The 18,260-nt window shown below is 37.0% G+C and overlaps 1 protein-coding gene across 2 annotated transcripts; it reads left to right on the forward strand.

Annotated features, from left to right (window-relative positions):
* Window positions 1-11,738: 11,738 nt before the first annotated feature.
* LOC104757652 (granule-bound starch synthase 1, chloroplastic/amyloplastic) lies at window positions 11,739-15,453 on the forward strand. Of its 2 annotated transcripts, none has more exons than XM_087497117.1 (13): window positions 11,739-12,124; window positions 12,234-12,591; window positions 12,695-12,775; window positions 12,922-13,020; window positions 13,109-13,198; window positions 13,322-13,385; window positions 13,467-13,567; window positions 13,722-13,831; window positions 13,937-14,180; window positions 14,272-14,448; window positions 14,547-14,825; window positions 14,940-15,068; window positions 15,148-15,453. In XM_087497117.1, the coding sequence occupies exons 2-13, from the start codon at window positions 12,268-12,270 to the stop codon at window positions 15,262-15,264; spliced, it is 1,815 nt and encodes a 604-aa protein (XP_087353243.1). In that variant the 5' UTR covers window positions 11,739-12,124; window positions 12,234-12,267; the 3' UTR covers window positions 15,265-15,453. The 2 variants fall into 2 exon arrangements, with proteins under 2 accessions (XP_087353243.1, XP_087353244.1); XM_087497118.1 differs by having other exon boundaries at window positions 11,768-12,124; window positions 12,306-12,591.
* The last annotated feature ends 2,807 nt before the right edge of the window (window positions 15,454-18,260 follow it).

The following is an 18,260-nucleotide window of genomic DNA, read 5'->3' on the forward strand; positions in this document are numbered from 1 at the left end:
GTCGAGATGATCGCTTGGCGGATCTATTGGCGTGCTGTTGGAGCGGTTACCGAGAGGAGTACCAGTGTAGGCTCTAGTTGTACCGCATGTGGCGGGGTGCAGCCGAGGGCTGTGGATGTTGAGGTTTTTTCCTTCTTATGTTAGGAGGATGGAGCGAATGTAGATGATCGGTATGAGATTAATCTCAAGGGGTATCGGGCCTAAAGAGGCGGATAGGTGGACATATGCAGTTGGAGCAGATATTTCTCTGTTTGGGGTTAATCCAGTTAGATATTAGAAGTTTAGTAGGCAGGTGTAACTTTGCAATGTTATACTCGGACCACAGGAGGTACTTTGTGTCGAGAGATGTTTATAGTCGTTAAGGATTGTTGCTCCTAAGGGGATGGTGATTCCCCTGAATACCGATAGCTCGAGGGGATGAGGGCTCCGAGAGTGGCAGAGGGGATGATGTTCCCCTGAGGGGATGAGTAGTTCCCCTGATACCGAGATCTTGAGGATTGTGGTCCAAGAGTGAAACGGTATAACTCGAAGACGCTGGTCTGAGAGTGAGATCGGTATGGCTCAAAGGTTGCGACCTAAGAGAGGAAGAGTTGGGAGCAAGCAATGTATAGAACGTGAGTATGAACATAACGACGGAATGTAGACCTCGAGAGTGATGATGGTTTAATCTTGGATTTTAGGATTATGTTGGCCGGTGGGCCAGGGTTTTATGACTGAGTGGTCAAGAATGTGTGGCTGATGTGCCAGGATTGAGTGGCCGGTGGTGTTGGAGTCCCGGGAAGGAGAGTTGCAGCAGATATGAGCCGGTAAGGGCACGGTTGCCAGGTACATAAGATTCACGAGAAGCCTTCATGGCAGGATAAACTAATCGTTGCGACGATGGTGGATGAAGTTCATTGGAGATGGACAGGGTTACTAGATTTAAGGTTTTGGTAAGCTTGCTAGGGGAAAATAAGTCAAGTAGGTTAAGTTGGCAGTCTGCAAAGCATTTGATACATTGAATCGGAATATGCGAACGTATGGTACTTGTTTGTTTTATTACGCTTGTATTGATGATTTGCTGTGGAGAATAGCTAAGTGGAAAGCTAATTTTGGATTAATCTATCTTGTGGAAGTTTTCCATAAGAGACAAGTTACTAGAGGTTCTTGGACGAACAAGAGGGTTGACATTCAGGTGGCTTCAAGTTGATGTCGGTATACTTGAGTGTTTGTTTGGCAGAGCTGAAGAAGCAGCTAGAGGATTTGTTGATTAAGGGATTCATCCGTCCTAGTGTATCATTGTGGGGAGCGCCAGTGTTATTTGTCAAGAAGAAGGATGGGAGTTTCCGGTTGTGCATTGATTATCGGGATTTGAACCGGGTCACTGTGACGAACAAGTACCCTCTTCCTAGGATCGATGAGTTGTTGGATCAGTTGAGGGGTGCTACTTGGTTCTCTAAGGTAGATCTAGCGTCGGGTTATCATCAGATACCGATAGATGAGGCAGATGTGAGAAAGACGGCTTTCAGGATGAGGTATGGGCATTATGAGTTCGTGGAGATGCCTTTTTGGGTTGACTAACGTACCAACAGAGTTTATGAGGTTGATGAACAGTGTGTTTAAGGAGTTTCTGGACGTGTCTGTCATCATTTTCGTTGACGATATCCTGGTATTTTCTAAGAGTCCTAAGGAGTATGCAGTGAAGTTGAGGGCAGTTCTAGAGAAGCTGCGGGAGCATAAATTGTTTGCTAAGTTGAGCAAGTGTAGTTTTTGGCAGCGTGAGATGGGTTCTCTGGGCCACATTGTTTCTGTAGAGTGAGTTTCTGTAGATCTGGAGAAGATTCAGGCTATCAGGGATTGGCCTAGACTACAGAATGTCACTGAGATCAGGAGTTCCTTGGTTTGATAGGTTACTACAGGACCAGGAGATGAAGTCTCTGGTAGGAGGGATCAGTGCGTTGAGCTTGTGTACGGTTTCTCGAGAACCATTGGGTTAGGAGGCGGCTTATGGAGCGGATCTTCTGAGCAGGGTGTGGCTGACTCAGGAGAAGGATTTGGGGATGGCGAATGTCTCTAAGGATATCGATTTAGAGTATCATGTCTCAGCTAATGGTACTATTTTGGTGCGCGGTCGGATTTGTGTGCCCAAGGATGAGGATTTGAGATAGGAGATCTTGAGGGAGGCTCATGCAAGCATGTTTTCTATTCATCCAGGAGCGACTAAGATGTACCGTGATCTCAAGAGGTACTATCATTAGGTCGGGATGAAGAAGGTTGTAGCTAGTTGGGTCGCGAGGTGCGACGTGTGTCAGCTGGTGGAGGCTGAGCATCAGGTTCCAAGCGGATTACTAAAGAGTCTATCCATTCCAGAGTGGAAGTGGGATATGATTACAATGGATTTTGTAGTAGGATTGCCAGTGTCACGGACTTTTGATGCTATCTGGGTCATTGTGGACCAGTTGACTAAGTCAGCACATTTTCTGGCCATTAAGAAGACTGATGGAGCAGCAGTCTTGGCTAAGAAGTAGTGCTGGGCACGGGACGGGTACCCTTGAATTTTCTCCGACCCTTTATTTGTCCCGACCCTAACGGGTAACAGAAAAAATTTACTCATACTCGACCCTTAAATAACGGGTACCCGGAGAAACGGGTACCCGGTAAAAAATAGTTGACCCTTTACTCGTCCCGACCCTTTATTATTACCCGGAAAACGAGTACCCGATAAAAAAATGTTAATAATCGCAATAATAATTTTATCTTTTGAAATCCAAAAAATGAAAAATTCATAAATTTATGTAATATATAGTTCCAAAATTATAAAATTACGAATTTTGAAAATAAAAATAATATATTAATTCAGTTAGGCTAAGTTGAACTTAGGTTTTAACTCTAACTCTATAAATTAATAATAAATAATAATAATAATAATAGTACAAAATATTAACGGGTATTTACGGGTCGGGTAGCAAAACGGGTAAAGGGCCGAGTAACGGGACGGGTATTGAAAACTAAACTAATACCCTATACTCGTCCCTTACTCACGGGTAATATAAATATAATACCCTTTACTCGATCCTAAAGCTGCGGGTACCCTTTTTTTTGGGACGGGTACGAGCCGAGTAACGGATCGAGTACGGGTAACGGGTATTAGTGCCCAGGCCGACTAAGAAGTATGTGAGGGAGATAGTCAGATTGCATGGGGTGCCAGCGAGCATTGTGTCTGACAGGGATTCTAAGTTCACTTCGATGTTCTGGAAGGCATTTCAGGCAGAGATGGGCACTAAGGTGCATATGAGTACAGCTTATCATCCCCAGACAGATGGACAGTCTGAGAGGACAATCCAGAGGCTGGATGATTTGCTGAGGATGTGTGTGTTGGATTGGGGTGGCCATTGGGCGGATCACCTGAACCTGGTAGAGTTTGCTTACAACAACAGTTATCAGACGAGTATTAAGATGGCTCCTTATGAGGCTTTGTATGAGAGACCTTGTCGTACACCGTTATGCTGGACTCAGGTGGGGGAGAGGAGCATGTTTGGTGCTAGTTCTGTTCAGGAGACCTCAAAGAAGATTCAGGTTCTCAAGCTGAACATGAAGGAGGCTTTGGATAGGCAGAGAAGTTATGCTGATAGGAGGAGGAGAGATCTTCAGTTTCTGGTAGGAGACAGAGTGTACCTCAAGATGGCCATGTTTCAGGGTCCAAATAGGTCATTGTCAGAGACTAAGTTGAGTCCGAGGTATATGGGCCTATTCAGAGTGATTGAGCGGGTTGGACCAGTGGCATATAGACTAGAGTTACCCGAGGTTCTGCGTGCATTCCATAAGGTTTTCCATGTGTCTATGTTGCGAAAGTTTCTCCGTGAGGGTGAGCAGGTGTTGGCTAATATTCCTGAGGATCTTCAGCCTAACATGACATTGGAGGCGAGACAAGTGAGGGTTCTCGAGAGGAGGATCAAGGAACTTCGGAAGAAGAAGATTCCTTTAATGAGAGTCATGTGGGACTGTGATGGTGTTGAGGAGCAGACTTGGGAGCCTGAGGCGAAGATGAAGGCAAGGTTTAAGAAGAGGTATGAGAAGCAAGCCGCGACTTGAACTTTTCTAGCTAGGTCCCATCTGTAATCCGTGGCTGGAGCGGGAATGGAGTATTCCAGCCCATCTCTCTTGTTACTCGGTCGCTTGGGGTGGTTGGTTGTGCGACTCAGTAACAAGATGGGGTGGTGCTCAGGGTACAAAGTTTCCGTGAGGCGGGGTTTTGGAGGAAAGTTTTCCTGGAATAGAAGTTTCTAAAAGTGGAAAGTTTCCAAAAATGGAAAGTGCTAAATATGGAAAGTTTTACGGGAGTTAGAATTTGTCCATTTTAGCGGTGGAGAGCCTTGGAAGGGCTTGTGTGGCCTTAGTGGCGGACTTTCGAGTCAGTGTGCCCATTGTGGCAGTCTTTTTAGAGATTGTGTGGCCTTTATGGCGGGTTGTTTAGCCGTGTGTGGCCTTTGTGGCGGGCTGTTTAGCCATTGTGTGGCCTTTGTGGCGGGCTGTTTAGCCAATTATTTGGCCTTTGTGGCGGGCTGTGTAGCCAGAGTATCTTTGTGACGGTCCTTCGGGACAGATGGTCTTTGTGACAGTCCTTCGGGACGAGTGGCCTTAGTGGCAGTCCTCTTTAGGACATTTGTTTGGCCTTGGTGGCGGTCCTCTTTAGGACATTTGTTTGGCCTTTGTGGCGGTCCTCTTTAGGACATTTGTTTGGCCTTTGTGGTGGCCCTTGTGGCATGTATATGATCCTTGTGTGGTCATGAGGTATTCCAGTGAGGGGATATGTGGTTGGTAGGACATTGAGATGTTTTACGCGAGCCACGGGAAGGAAACCTGGATAGGGATAAGACTTAGATGTGTTCAGAATCGTTTGCTCGCGACTCTTGGGGGACCTTTGTTCTCCTAGTACTGCCATACTCGGAGACTTTGTGACTTGGGAGTATGGTTGGTATATCGACTTCGGATGACGATCCGGAGGCGCGCTGTAGGGTGACGACCCAAGAGACGAGTTTGGATTTTTCTTTATATATATTATGGCATGCAGGTTTACGCCCGATGAGGAGCCAACATTTGGCATGCAGACTTAGGTCTGATGAGGAGCCAATAAAAACTCAAGATTTAGGCCTATGAAAGACTTGATGTTTGGTCACATGTATTTGTTTTCGTATGTTTGGATTTTAGTTACAAAGACAGAGTCACATGCATCAAATTCACATGCACCAACCTCACACTCTCAATGTCCGAACTCACATGCACCAACCTCACACTCTCACATGCACCAAGCTCGCACTATATATATGAGACGAAAACAACTCAAACTTACGAAGTCAAACATACCAACTCAAACGTACCAACTCTTCTCTCTTTTGTTCACCTTTTTTATTTTACTCAAGGTATTTGTAAAATCAAATCATTTTCTTCCTCTCATCAAAGACATTTTCTTTCTTAATCCTGTTATGGCATCTTCTTCCAACAATTTTCACTACCATTATGATGCCAATAACGATAGTTTAAACCAATACTTTCAAGAGTAATTTAATAACCAATTTCAAGCTGTTGAAGAGGAAAGTCTTGCCGAAAGGAAACCGCGTACATATATCGATAGAAAACGCGAAGAAGGGCATGAACGTTTGTGGAACGATTATTTTTCTGATAATCCGACATACAATGCTCACCAATTCCGCCGACGGTTTCGAATGAACAAACCATTGTTCTTGCGTATTGTGGATCGTCTCAGTCAAGAAGTTCCATATTTTAAGCCAAAAAGGGATGCAACCTTACGGAATGGTCTTTCACCGCTACAACAATGTACTGCAGCAATTCGACTATTAGCATATGGGGTTGCAACGGACTCGGTTGACGAATATATACGTCTTGCTGAATGTACTGCTCGTAAATGTTTGGAACATTTCATCGTCGGAATAGTGGACTTGTTTGGCACTGAATACCTACGTCGGCCCACACCAGAGGATCTTGAAAGGCTACTCTTTTATGGAGAAAAGCGGGGTTTTCCCGGGATGGTTGGAAGCATCGACTGTATGCACTAGAAGTGGAAAAATTGCCCAACCGCTTGGAAAGGAATGTATTCACGAGGCACCGGTAAGCCAACAATTTTTTTGGAGGCGGTAGCTTCATAAGATCTCTGGATATGGCACGCATTTTTTGGAGCTCTAGGTACTTGTAACGATTTAAATGTTCTTGATCCATCACCAGTATTTAATGACATTATTTACGGTCGAGCTCCCGAAGTTACGTACTATGTCAACGGAAATGAGTATAATTTGGCTTACTATCTTACGGATGGTATTTACCCCAAGTGGGCAACATTTGTTAAATCCATCCCACAACCACAACACCCGAAGCATAAATTGTTTGCAGAACGTCAAGAAGGTGCACGAAAAGATGTTGAGCGTGCATTTGGAGTCCTGCAATCTAGATTCGCCACGATTAAGAATCCAGCTCTTTTATGGTCAAAGGGTAAAATTTCATATATTATGAGAGCATGTCTAATACTCCATAATATGATTGTCGAAGATTAACGAGATTCATACACACTCTATGACGAACAAGAATTCCAACAAGATGATGGAACTGGAACTACTCCGGATCTTACGTTTTTGGTAAATATGTCTTCAAATCTTGAGGGATTAGGTGATGGCCATACAATGATTCGTGATAGACAAGCACATCACAATTTAAAGGAGGATTTGATTGAGCATATATGGAATAAAGTTGGACCTTAAACTATGTATTAATTAAATAAAATGTTTGTCTTGTTTAATTAATTAAGTAATATGTTTGTTTGTTCTTTTTTACAAAATTTTATTTACAATGTTTTGTTGTTTCATCAATATTTGGTATTGTATTATGAATTTTATTATAAGTTTTATAAGTTTGAAATTTAAATGTTCTTTTATAATATTTATATTTTAAAAGTTTATAAGTTTAAAAAAATGTTTAAGAAATATTATATAATTGTAATAAGTTTTATTGTAATATTATATACAAAATTTATTAGATTTTATAATTGTAATATGTTTAAGAATATTTTATTATTAAATCTAATGATCTTAAACATGTTTTCCCGATAACTAACTTTTTAGCAAAAGTTCTTAACAACTGATCTTAGATTATTTTCCTAATATATCTAATCTAAGAACACTAAAAAGTGTTATTCCTTTAAAAATGTCCTTAGCTTTTTTTATTTATTTTTTTGCTACAAAACACTATGAACGCCTCTAAGGCCATTTTTATAGGTATAATTATGAGAGTGTTCTTGGGCTTATTTAAATTGGAAAAATTTATAAAGTGGGCTTAGATCAGTAAAATTGATCTTATTTGAGAACTGTTTTTTATGTTGTTCTTGTGTGACGTGTTCAATTTTTATTGGAAAGAAATTTTTGGTCGTCGAGAGAAATTTTATAGAGCTGCTGACTTTTTCACAATTTGAAATTTATATTATTTGCAATTTACAATTTAAATGTTATTTTTTAAAGTTTTTAAAATTGTAATATGTTTAAGAATATTATATTATTAAATCTTATGATCTTAAACATGTTCTCCCTATAACTAACTTTTTAGCAAAAGATCTTAACTACTGATCTTAGATTATTTTCCTAATATATTTAATCTAAGAACACAAAAAAAAGTTATGCCTATAAAGATGCCCTAAGTGACTACCGATAAAGAAGGTCTAAGATCTCCTCTATGAACCCCCAATGGAGAAGGTCTAAGAACTTACTTTGGACGAAGCAATAGAGAGAGAGAAAGGTCATTTTAGAGTTAGTTTTTGTGTGTTTAGAGCTTGACAAATAATGAGAGCTTTCGGGCTCTATATATAGTGGAAGGAGGTAGAATCTCGAGAGAATATTCTTGGAGTACTCCGTAATTTCCTTGGAGTATTTCCCAAGTTACTTGGAGTTCACGCCAAGTTTTACCAAAATATAAATGGGCCTAAATGCAGTCCAAAAAATACTCGGCGATGTGAAAATCCCAAGAGTCCAAAAGCTCACGGCCCACAGCGTGTGTGTGGGAACCTTCTCTCTTCCTTTTACAGACTTTTGAAACTAGAATAATGTGAAACCATATATAAATGAATGAAAAACACTCTCCATTTCCGATGTGGAATATTTTCTCAAACACCCTAAGTAGCTCACTTCACACTCTTATTTCTCTTTTTTTTTTTACCTCCTTAAATCAACTTCGTTTTGAACGTATGAGTATATCACTTGTAGTACTTGTTACCAGCTTTCCACTATCAACCCGAAAATTCCGTTCAGCCATTTGACCGGAAAATCAATCACAAAATATGCAATTTTCAGAAACTTTATTTCTTAAATTCAGTTCGAACAGGAAAAACTATGAGTACATGTTGCGGCGTTTCGTAGTACTAAATAATATTGTTTGAGTTTTTAAAAAAAAAAAAAAAATAAAACCAATTTTCTTACAAAAAAAGTACTAAAAGTCAGTTCTCATTTATTAGATTGTTATTATTATTTTTAAATATTAAAATTTTTTAAAAAAATTAACGAAAAGTTAAGATAAATATATGCAACGGTAAATTCTATATTAAGTTGTATTAAATTTCTCTATTGCTATAATCATTTCTAAAATTTTAGTTAGATTATAAAATAGCATTAAATATTAGGTATTCATATTCAATTATTTAGATTCAACATAAAATGAAAATTTTGTTTCAACAGACTTGTTAGTTAGTGATAAAGATACAAATATAAAGAGTGTTCAAAAAGCATGACTATTTAAATAGACACACCTATTAGAATTAAAATTTGTGATGATAAAATATAAATAAAATATAGTGAAAAGATACAACTCTATAATGAAGAGTTGTAACTTTACAAAAAAAAACAGTTACAATGAACAATCACAACTTTTTGTAAAACACATAATCTCGATTTTGTACAGATTTTTTTGGAAAATTATCCAAAATGTACGATTGAAAAAACACAACCTTTGATGGCATTTATTCGGATTGCTTTTATATATAGATTAATGGTCTAAACGAAATTACATATTATATTGACCCAGATCATTATATCAACCTAATTAAAATTAACCATAACAAATGTATTGGGCTCATTTAATACTTTAAATTTGAAAATGTTTTAAAAATATAACAAAATTTTGAGTTCCTAGTATATCAGTAATTTTATTATTAAAATCTTATTTATTTGTAACTCATCAAATCTAAAATCTTCAAACACACTTACAAAAAAAAATACAAACATAATAATTTTTTTTTCAAAAAAAAGAAAACATGACAAAAATTCTACACCGTGAATTTTAAACAAATGGGGCCAAGAAAAAGTTAGGGATATTTTCTCAAACACCCTAAGTAGCTCACTTCACACCCTTATTTCTCTTTCTTTTTTTTTCGTTTTGAACGTATGAGTATACCACTTGTAGTACTTGTTACCAGCTTTCCACTATCAACCCAAAAATTCCGTTCAGCCATTTGGCCGGAAAGTCACTATCACAAAATCTGCAATTTTCAGAAACTTTATTTCTTAAATTCAGTTCGAACAGGAAAAACTATGAATACATGTTGCGGTATTTCGTAGTACTTAATAATATTGTTTGAGTTTTTTTAAAAAAAAATAAATAAAACCAATTTTCTTACAGAAAAGTACTACAAAAAGTCAGTTCTCATTTATTAGATTGTTATTATTATTTTTAAATATTGAAAGTTTTAAAAAAAAAATTAACAAAAAGTTAAGATAAATATACGCAACTGTAAATTCTATATTAAGTTGTATTAAATTTTTCTATTCTAAAATTGTAGTTAGATTATAAAATAACATTGAATATTAGGTATTCATATTCAATTATTTAGATTCAACATAAAATGAAAATTTTGTTTCAGCGAACTTGTTAGTTAGTGATAAAGATACAAATATAAAGAGAGTTCAAAAAGCATGACTATTTAAATAGACACACCTATTAGAATTAAAATTTGTGATGATAAAATGTAGATAAAATATAGTGAAAAGACACAACTCTATAATGAAGAGTTGTAACTTTACAAAAAAAACAGTTACAATGAACAATCACAACTTTTTGTAAAACACATAATCTCGATTTTGTACAGATTTTTTTGGAAAATTATCCAAAAGGTACGATTGAAAAAACACAACCTTTGATGGCATTTATTCGGATTGCTTTTATATATAGGTTAATGGTCTAAACGAAATTACATATTATATTGACCCAAATCATTATATCAACCTAATTAAAATTAACCATAATAAATGTATTGGGGTCATTTAATACTTTAAATTTGAAAATGTTTTTAAAATATAACAAAATTTTGATTTCCTAGTATATCAGTAATTTTCTTATTAAACTCTTATTTATTTGTAACTCAAATCTAAAATCTTCAAACACACTTTAAAAAAAAAAAACATAATAATTTTTTTTCAAAAAAAAAAAAGAAAACATGACAAAAATTCTACACCATGAATTTTAAACAAATGGGGCCAAGAAAAAGTTAAGGATATTTTCTCAAACATATTTCTCTTTCTTTTTTTTACCTCCTTAAATCAACTTCGTTTTGAACGTATGAGTATACCACTTGTAGTACTTTTTACCAGCTTTCCACTATAAACCCGAAAATTCCGTTCAGCCATTTGGCCGGAAAGCCACTATCACAAAATCTGCAATTTTCAGAAACTTTATATCTTAAATTTAGTTCGAACAGGAAAAACTATGAGTACATGTTGCGGCGTTTCGTAGTACTTAATAATATTGTTTGAGTTTTTAAAAAATAAATAAATAAAACCAATTTTCTTACAAAAAAGTACTACAAAAAGTCAGTTCTCATTTATTAGATTGTTATTATTATTTTTAAATATTAAAATTTTTATAAAAAAAAATTAACTAAAAGTTAAGATAAATATACGCAACTGTAAATTCTATATTAAGTTGTATTAAATTTCTCTATTGCTATAATCATTTCTAAAATTTTAGTTAGATTATAAAATAACATTGAATATTAGGTATTCATATACAATTATTTAGATTCAACATAAAATGAAAATTTTGTTTCAACAACTTGTTAGTTAGTGATAAAGATACAAATATAAAGAGAGTTCAAAAAGCATGACTATATAAATAGACACACCTATTAGAATTAAAATTTGTGATGATAAAATATAAATAAAATATAGTGAAAAGACATAACTCTATAATGAAGAGTTGTAACTTTACAAAGTTACAATGAACAATCACAACTTTTTGTAAAACACATAATCTCGATTTTGTACAGATTTTTTTAGAAAATTATCCAAAATGTACGATTGAAAAAACATAACCTTTGATGGTATTTATTCGGATTACTTTTATATATAGATTAATGGTCTAAACGAAATTACATATTATATTGACCCAAATCATTATATCAACCTAATTAAAATTAACCATAACAAATGTATTGGAGTCATTTAATACTTTAAATTTGAAAATGTTTTTAAAATATAACAAAATTTTGATTTCCTAGTATATCAGTAATTTTATTATTAAACTCTTATTTATTTGTAACTCGTCAAATCTAAAATCTTCAAACACACTTACAAAAGAAAAAATACAAACATAATAATTTTTTTTCAAAAAAGAAAAGAAAACATGACAAAAATTCTACACCGTGAATTTTAAACAAATGGGGCCAAGAAAAAGTTGTCGTTCATGATATATGACGACAAAAGCAAACAACACTTGTATAAGCGAAGGGAAGTGACCCCCACCCAATTAGAAATTAGAGAGAGAGTCCCTATGTATAGTATGTTTTTTCACAAATCTCAGCCGTCGATACTTTTAGCCTCTCCCCGACCAAAACGTACGCACCAAAAGTTAAAAACAACTTTTAGCCTCTCGGGCAATGCCATTGATTGAAACTGACCACCCTCTCATCATGTGATGGAAATCGCCCACTCAACTACTATATTAAGGCCACGTGTCACTACAAGTTCCGAGCCTCCTCCTCCACTCTTCTTCTTTACTAACATAACGGACCATTCATTCTTTCTCCTCAGTCCTCTCAGTCTCAGCACTCTTCACTGCTTTTCTCATCTCCTCCTCCATTAGCTTCGGCGCCGTGAAATCTGTAAGTTTTTTTTTGTCAAAGAATCATCGCAAAGTTTGAACTTTTTCACTCTAAGTCAAAGTATCGATTTTTTTTATTATTATTTTGTGTGTGTGCTGAACTAATCCAGGCAAAAAAAAAAAAGGGTCTCTTCTAACCTAACGATGGCAACTGTGACTGCTTCTTCTCACTTTGTGTCAAGGACTTTACTTTACAACAACCATGGAGTTTCTCCGGGCTCTGATCTGTCTCAGATAACCTTGAAAGGTCAATCCATGACTCACTGTGGGTTAAGGTCTTCCAACATGGTTCACAGGAGATCATCTCAAGTTTCCGCTGCTAACAAGAAGGCTCCTAAAGTTAAACCTGCCGGTAAGATTGTGTGTGAGAAAGGGATGTCTGTGGTTTTTATTGGAGCTGAGGTTGGTCCATGGAGCAAGACTGGTGGCCTCGGTGATGTCCTCGGTGGTCTGCCTCCAGCTCTGGCTGTAAGTTCATGTATACACACATTGAATTAGCTTGATTTTTTAGATGTCTTGAGGTCTTTATTGAACGTAATGTGTTCTGTTTTGTTTTTTTTTCTTTGGTTAGGCTAGAGGCCACCGTGTGATGACGATTTGCCCTCGGTATGACCAATATAAAGATGCTTGGGATACTTGTGTTGTTGTTCAGGTAGTATTCTCTCCTCTTTTGCTCTGTATGTGTATTTTAATATATATATATATATATATATATATATATAGGATTATGCATCAGTTCTTACAAATGATGCATTAATTAAGGAGGCCATATCTCTTTGTAATGTTATTCTGATGCAGATCCAAATTGGGGATAAAGTTGAGGATGTCCGTTTCTTTCATTGCTACAAACGTGGAGTTGATCGTGTCTTTGTTGATCATCCAATCTTTCTTGCTAAGGTTTGTTTGTTTATATATGTATATATTGGTTAACTAATCAATCACAAGGTGTATTGTACTTTTGGCGAGCTCATGAGGAATAATGCAGGTTTTGGGCAAAACAGGATCCAAAATCTATGGTCCTATAACTGGAATAGACTACAATGACAACCAACTACGGTTCAGTCTCTTGTGTCAGGTAAAACTCTTTATCTTTTTATTTCTCTAGTTGTTGAACTCTCACGGTTGTGTTGGTGTTGTGTTCTGAGTCATTTGATTGGAACATGTAGCTAAGCAATAATAATATGATTTACCTTGGTAGGCTGCTCTTGAGGCACCACAGGTTCTGAACCTGAACAGCAGCAAGTATTTCTCTGGGCCATATGGTGAGAAAATGATTTTTCTGAGTATAAAAATCATCAGTTTTCTGAAAAGTTTCAAAAATCGTATTTGTCTGATGTTTGTAGGTGAAGATGTGGTCTTTGTTGCCAATGACTGGCACACAGCTCTTCTTCCATGTTACCTCAAATCTAAGTATCAATCTCGTGGAGTCTACATGAATGCAAAGGTAGGTATAAATAGAACTAGCAGTGTTCCTTCATCATGTATGTTATTTAGCTATCCAGCTTTTAACAAACCTTGAACTGCGACTCTAGCTTTCATACTTATTTACCAACGAACGATATATCAAAAAATGCCATCGGGTGGTGTTTACTGTCTAGGTTGTCTTCTGCATTCACAACATAGCCTACCAGGGAAGATTTGCCTTTGATGACTACTCTCTTCTCAATTTGCCCACCAGTTTTAAAAGTTCGTTCGACTTCATTGACGGGTACGTACTGATGTCTACGAAAGCTTTCTCAGAACAACACAGAACACTACACTATTCCGTTTTATATGTTGTTTTCAGTTACATAAACTTATGTTCCATTTTCAGGTATGAAAAGCCGGTAAAAGGACGGAAAATTAACTGGATGAAGGCTGCAATTCTGGAAGCGGACCGTGTCTTGACAGTTAGTCCATACTACGCTCAAGAACTCATCTCTGGAATCGATAGAGGCGTGGAACTCCATACATACCTTCGAATGAAAACAGTTTCCGGGATTATCAACGGAATGGATGTTCAAGAATGGAACCCTTCCACTGACAAGTACATAGATATCAAATATGATATTACCACTGTAAGATTTTTATTTTTATCTCATAGATCAGTGCATTTGGAATTGAACAAGTAGGCGGGAAATGGTTACATGTATTTTCTTGTTTTTACAGGTTACTGATGCTAAGCCATTGATCAAAGAAGCGCTTCAGGCTGCTGTTGGACTTCCTGTGGACAGGGATGTCCCTGTTATCGGTTTCATAGGGAGGTTAGAGGAACAGAAGGGCTCTGATATTCTAGTGGAAGCTATTTCCAAGTTCATGGGGCTTCATGTTCAGATGGTTATCCTTGTGAGTACTACATAAAGCAGTGGACTTGTTGTGATCATATATATAACCTCTTTACGATCACAAACTTGTTGAATCTTACCTGATTTTTTTTTCAACAGGGAACCGGTAAGAAGAAGATGGAGGCTCAGATTCTGGAACTGGAAGAGAAATTCCCAGGGAAGGCGGTTGGAGTGGCGAAATTCAACGTGCCATTGGCTCATATGATCACTGCTGGAGCTGACTTCATCATTGTCCCCAGCAGGTTTGAGCCGTGTGGTCTCATTCAGCTGCACGCTATGAGATATGGAACCGTCCCTATTGTGGCATCTACTGGTGGGCTTGTGGACACTGTTAAAGATGGCTACACAGGTTTCCACATTGGAAGATTCAACGTCAAGGTAACTCAATAAAAAAAAAATCACCAGGCGCTATCTCTATAACAGTGTTTCTGATAGGTACATTATAACAGCTTAATATTCTAAAATTGAGTTACGAATTTGCTTTGTTTACAGTGTGAAGTTGTGGATCCGGAAGATGTGATTGCAACAGCAAATGCTGTGACGAGAGCCGTTGCAGTGTATGGAACATCCGCAATGAAAGAGATGGTTAAGAACTGCATGGACCAAGACTTCTCCTGGAAGGTTAGTGTTTCAATTCATCATTCTAAAGTTTGAAACTTTGGTTGTTGTTGGAATCAATCTTGATTTTGATGAGATGCAGGAACCTGCGAGGTTGTGGGAGAAGGTACTATTGTCCCTAAATGTGGCCGGGAGTGAAGCCGGAATCGAGGGTGAAGAGATAGCTCCTCTGGCGAAGGAGAACGTAGCGACGCCTTGAGAATATGTGCTTTTTGTTTGTGTCGTAAGTGGTTGAAGAATGCGCTGGGAAGTTAGGAGTAGGGAAGGTCGAGGAGAAGTAATGTACTAAGTATATGGGAAATGTTAGAGTCTATTATGATAATGTGAGATTATACGGGAAAATGTTTTTTTTCATACCTTATACTTAGCTTCAAGCTTTTCTTCCAAACCTGCAAAACGAAACAAAACATGAGATTCTTGTTACACTGTTGGTTAAAAAAACAAGAAACAAATAAAACACAATATACTTGCTTCTGGACTCGATTCTTTAGTACGCATATCTTAACTCATCACTCAGACCTGCAACCAAAACCATCAGTGGTATTAAGAAAAAACTCATCAATAACTAGAATCAGTTCTGGATTTGGCACTGGAGTCTGAAGTATGAAAACACACAATTGTTACTCAGCCTAACAAAATATAACTCAAAAACGTTACTGTGAAGAGCTCTGAAAAATAATTTACTGGGAAATTGTGTGTTTTCATAACTTAAACTTACCTTCAAGCTTTTTTCAAACACATCCAATTTATGCAAACCTGCAAAACGAAATATAAACCTGAGATTCTTGTTACACTGTTGATTAAAAAAAGCCAGAAACAAATAAAACACGATATACCTGCTTCTTGACTCCATTTAAAAAGAAGAATCAGTTTGACGTTGTTGCCTTATTGGTTACGAATCTTCTTCATTCTTCATGCAAACCTGCAAAACGAAACATAAACCTGAGATTCTTGTTATACTGTTGATAAAACAAAAACAAATAGAACAATGTACCTGCCTCTTGACTCCATCACAGGCCGTGCTCTTCCACTTGAGTAGTACCTTGTTGTTCAACCAAGAAAAAAAAGAAAAAATGATCATTGGCTGGGGGAGATAGAAAAACTTGAAACATAAGAAAATAAAGAAAAGCAGAGGATTTTGAGATGACTTACAATGAAGAGGATTCTACCATCATTTGGGTCCACGAGTTCAGCATCATCTAGAGAAGCACAAGCAGGAAAACAAAACCAATTAAAAAAAAAAAAAAAAGATATCTCAGTCTCACATATGGATAAACTAAAACGAAAGTTTTGAGCGATTGTGAGTAACGAGTCTGACTTGCCTGACTTGACGATTGAGCTTCTTCTCTCTACCAAAAGAAGCAAGTAGTTCCTTACAAGTCACAACACCAGGATCACTTGTCATGTAAGAATTGGAACTAGCAGGAAGCCTATCACTGAAAAAGAAAGACAACCAATAATGTAAAAAACATATGGATGGGGAACTGAAACGAATGCTTTGAGTGATTCTGAGTAACGAGTCTGACTTGCCTGACTTGACAATTGAGCGTCTTCTCTCTACCAAAAGAAGTACGTAGTTCCTTCACAACACTAGGATCACTTGTAATGTAAGAATTGGAACTAGCAGGAAGCCTATGACTGAAAAAGAAAGACAACCAATAATGTAAAAAACATACAAGTACGAGACAATAAGATAATTAAGTGTTCTAAACTTCGTACCTGGGGGCAGAAGCAGTCTCTTGTCATTGGCATTTTAAAGTTTCGACTAACAACATGATAGAAGCTAAGAAGACGAGGATAGATAAAGATCAACTGGGCTCAAAGTGCTAAACCTCCAAAGACGCATCATGACAGCTCAACCAAGATCACCGTCCTGACAACAACAACATACTTACAAGATAAGTCCCCTCCCTATGAGTGATAAACCTTGATGCTTTCGTACGTCCTTGAGAAATTATGATTCATCGTCCTGGTTTGGAACACACAGCCACAGACACAAACCTGTATCGCCATTTCAGCAGGCAAAAGAAGAAAGGACCAAACACATTAGTTAATAAAGATCCCCATATAATACAAGAACGAAACTCTTATTTCAAAAGCAAAACGTCAATACCACCTATGTAATTATAATAGCAGAACAATTTAAAATTCCCAATATAATACAAAAAGTGAAACTCTTATTTTAAAAGCAAAAAAATTCACACGAAAATCAAAATACGTAGATTCATAGGTTTAGAAGAAAACGAGAAGATACCTCTGACTTGTTCAGGCCTGTTTACTCTCTCGTCACTTTAACACTGTTATCGGTCTTAAAATTGACAAATACTTCAAGAGCCGCATGAAACTCTTATTTTAAAAGCAAAAAAATTCACACGAAAATCAAAATACGTAGATTCATAGGTTTAGAAGAAAACGAGAAGATACCTCTGACTTGTTCAGGCCTGTTTACTCTCTCGTCACTTTAACACTGTTATCGGTCTTAAAATTGACAAATACTTCAACAGCCGCATGAACCTGCAACAAAAATCCTAACTTCAGATGAATCCAAAATACAAATATAATATTGTCAAGATAAAAAATTAGAATGAAAGTTCCGTAAGCTACCTCTCTCTTCAAGGCGGAAGCATCCACTAACTGTATAAAAACAAAACAAAAATTTGAATTTCACACAAGAAACAAAGTTCAGACTACCAAGAATTTCTGAGATTAGGCTGAGGATGGTTACCTATGGCACAACTGTAGCAGGTCTCAGATTTGCAAAGACTTTAAGACCTGCACAAAGCTGAAGTAACCCCTTCTCACGCCTCAAATGCTTTTCACTGTTATCCCACTTGTACCTTAAATCATACCAAACATGAAAATATGAGAAACTGTATTTCCCAAAAAAATTTACAGCCAACAACATAGGTTGGGACAAGAGAGAAGACATACCCTCCAATGGCTCCAAGAAGCACTGCACCTGATTCTTTTGCAGCTGCGATGGTCTCCTCCGGAAAGGGAACTCCCAGAGCAGCTCTTCCAATAGGCATCTCCCGTAAGCTAAATTCCAGTCCTAATACAGAGCAAAGACGCAATGTCTTAGACATTTCAGTGGCTAAGAAATAACCCCACCCACGATTCTAAATCCCTTTCTTCAGAAAAAAAATCTCGCCAATTTCTAATACTAACATCTTTCAATTTCAAATACAAATTCTA

This window comes from Camelina sativa, chromosome 17 (genome assembly GCF_030686135.1).
Source record: "Camelina sativa cultivar CO46 ecotype springtype chromosome 17, ASM3068613v1".
In the NCBI taxonomy this organism is placed as follows: Eukaryota; Viridiplantae; Streptophyta; class Magnoliopsida; order Brassicales; family Brassicaceae; genus Camelina; species Camelina sativa.

What these genes read in the sequence shown, in the direction of transcription:
- LOC104757652 (XM_087497117.1), top strand. Translation starts at nt 12,268, where the DNA reads ATGGCAACTGTGACTGCTTCTTCTCACTTTGTGTCAAGGACTTTACTT. An exon ending in GAGTCTACATGAATGCAAAG is followed by an intron (nt 13,568 to 13,721) that starts GTAGGTATAAAT and finishes TTTACTGTCTAG; the next exon opens with GTTGTCTTCTGCATTCACAA. An exon ending in TCAAATATGATATTACCACT is followed by an intron (nt 14,181 to 14,271) that starts GTAAGATTTTTA and finishes TTGTTTTTACAG; the next exon opens with GTTACTGATGCTAAGCCATT.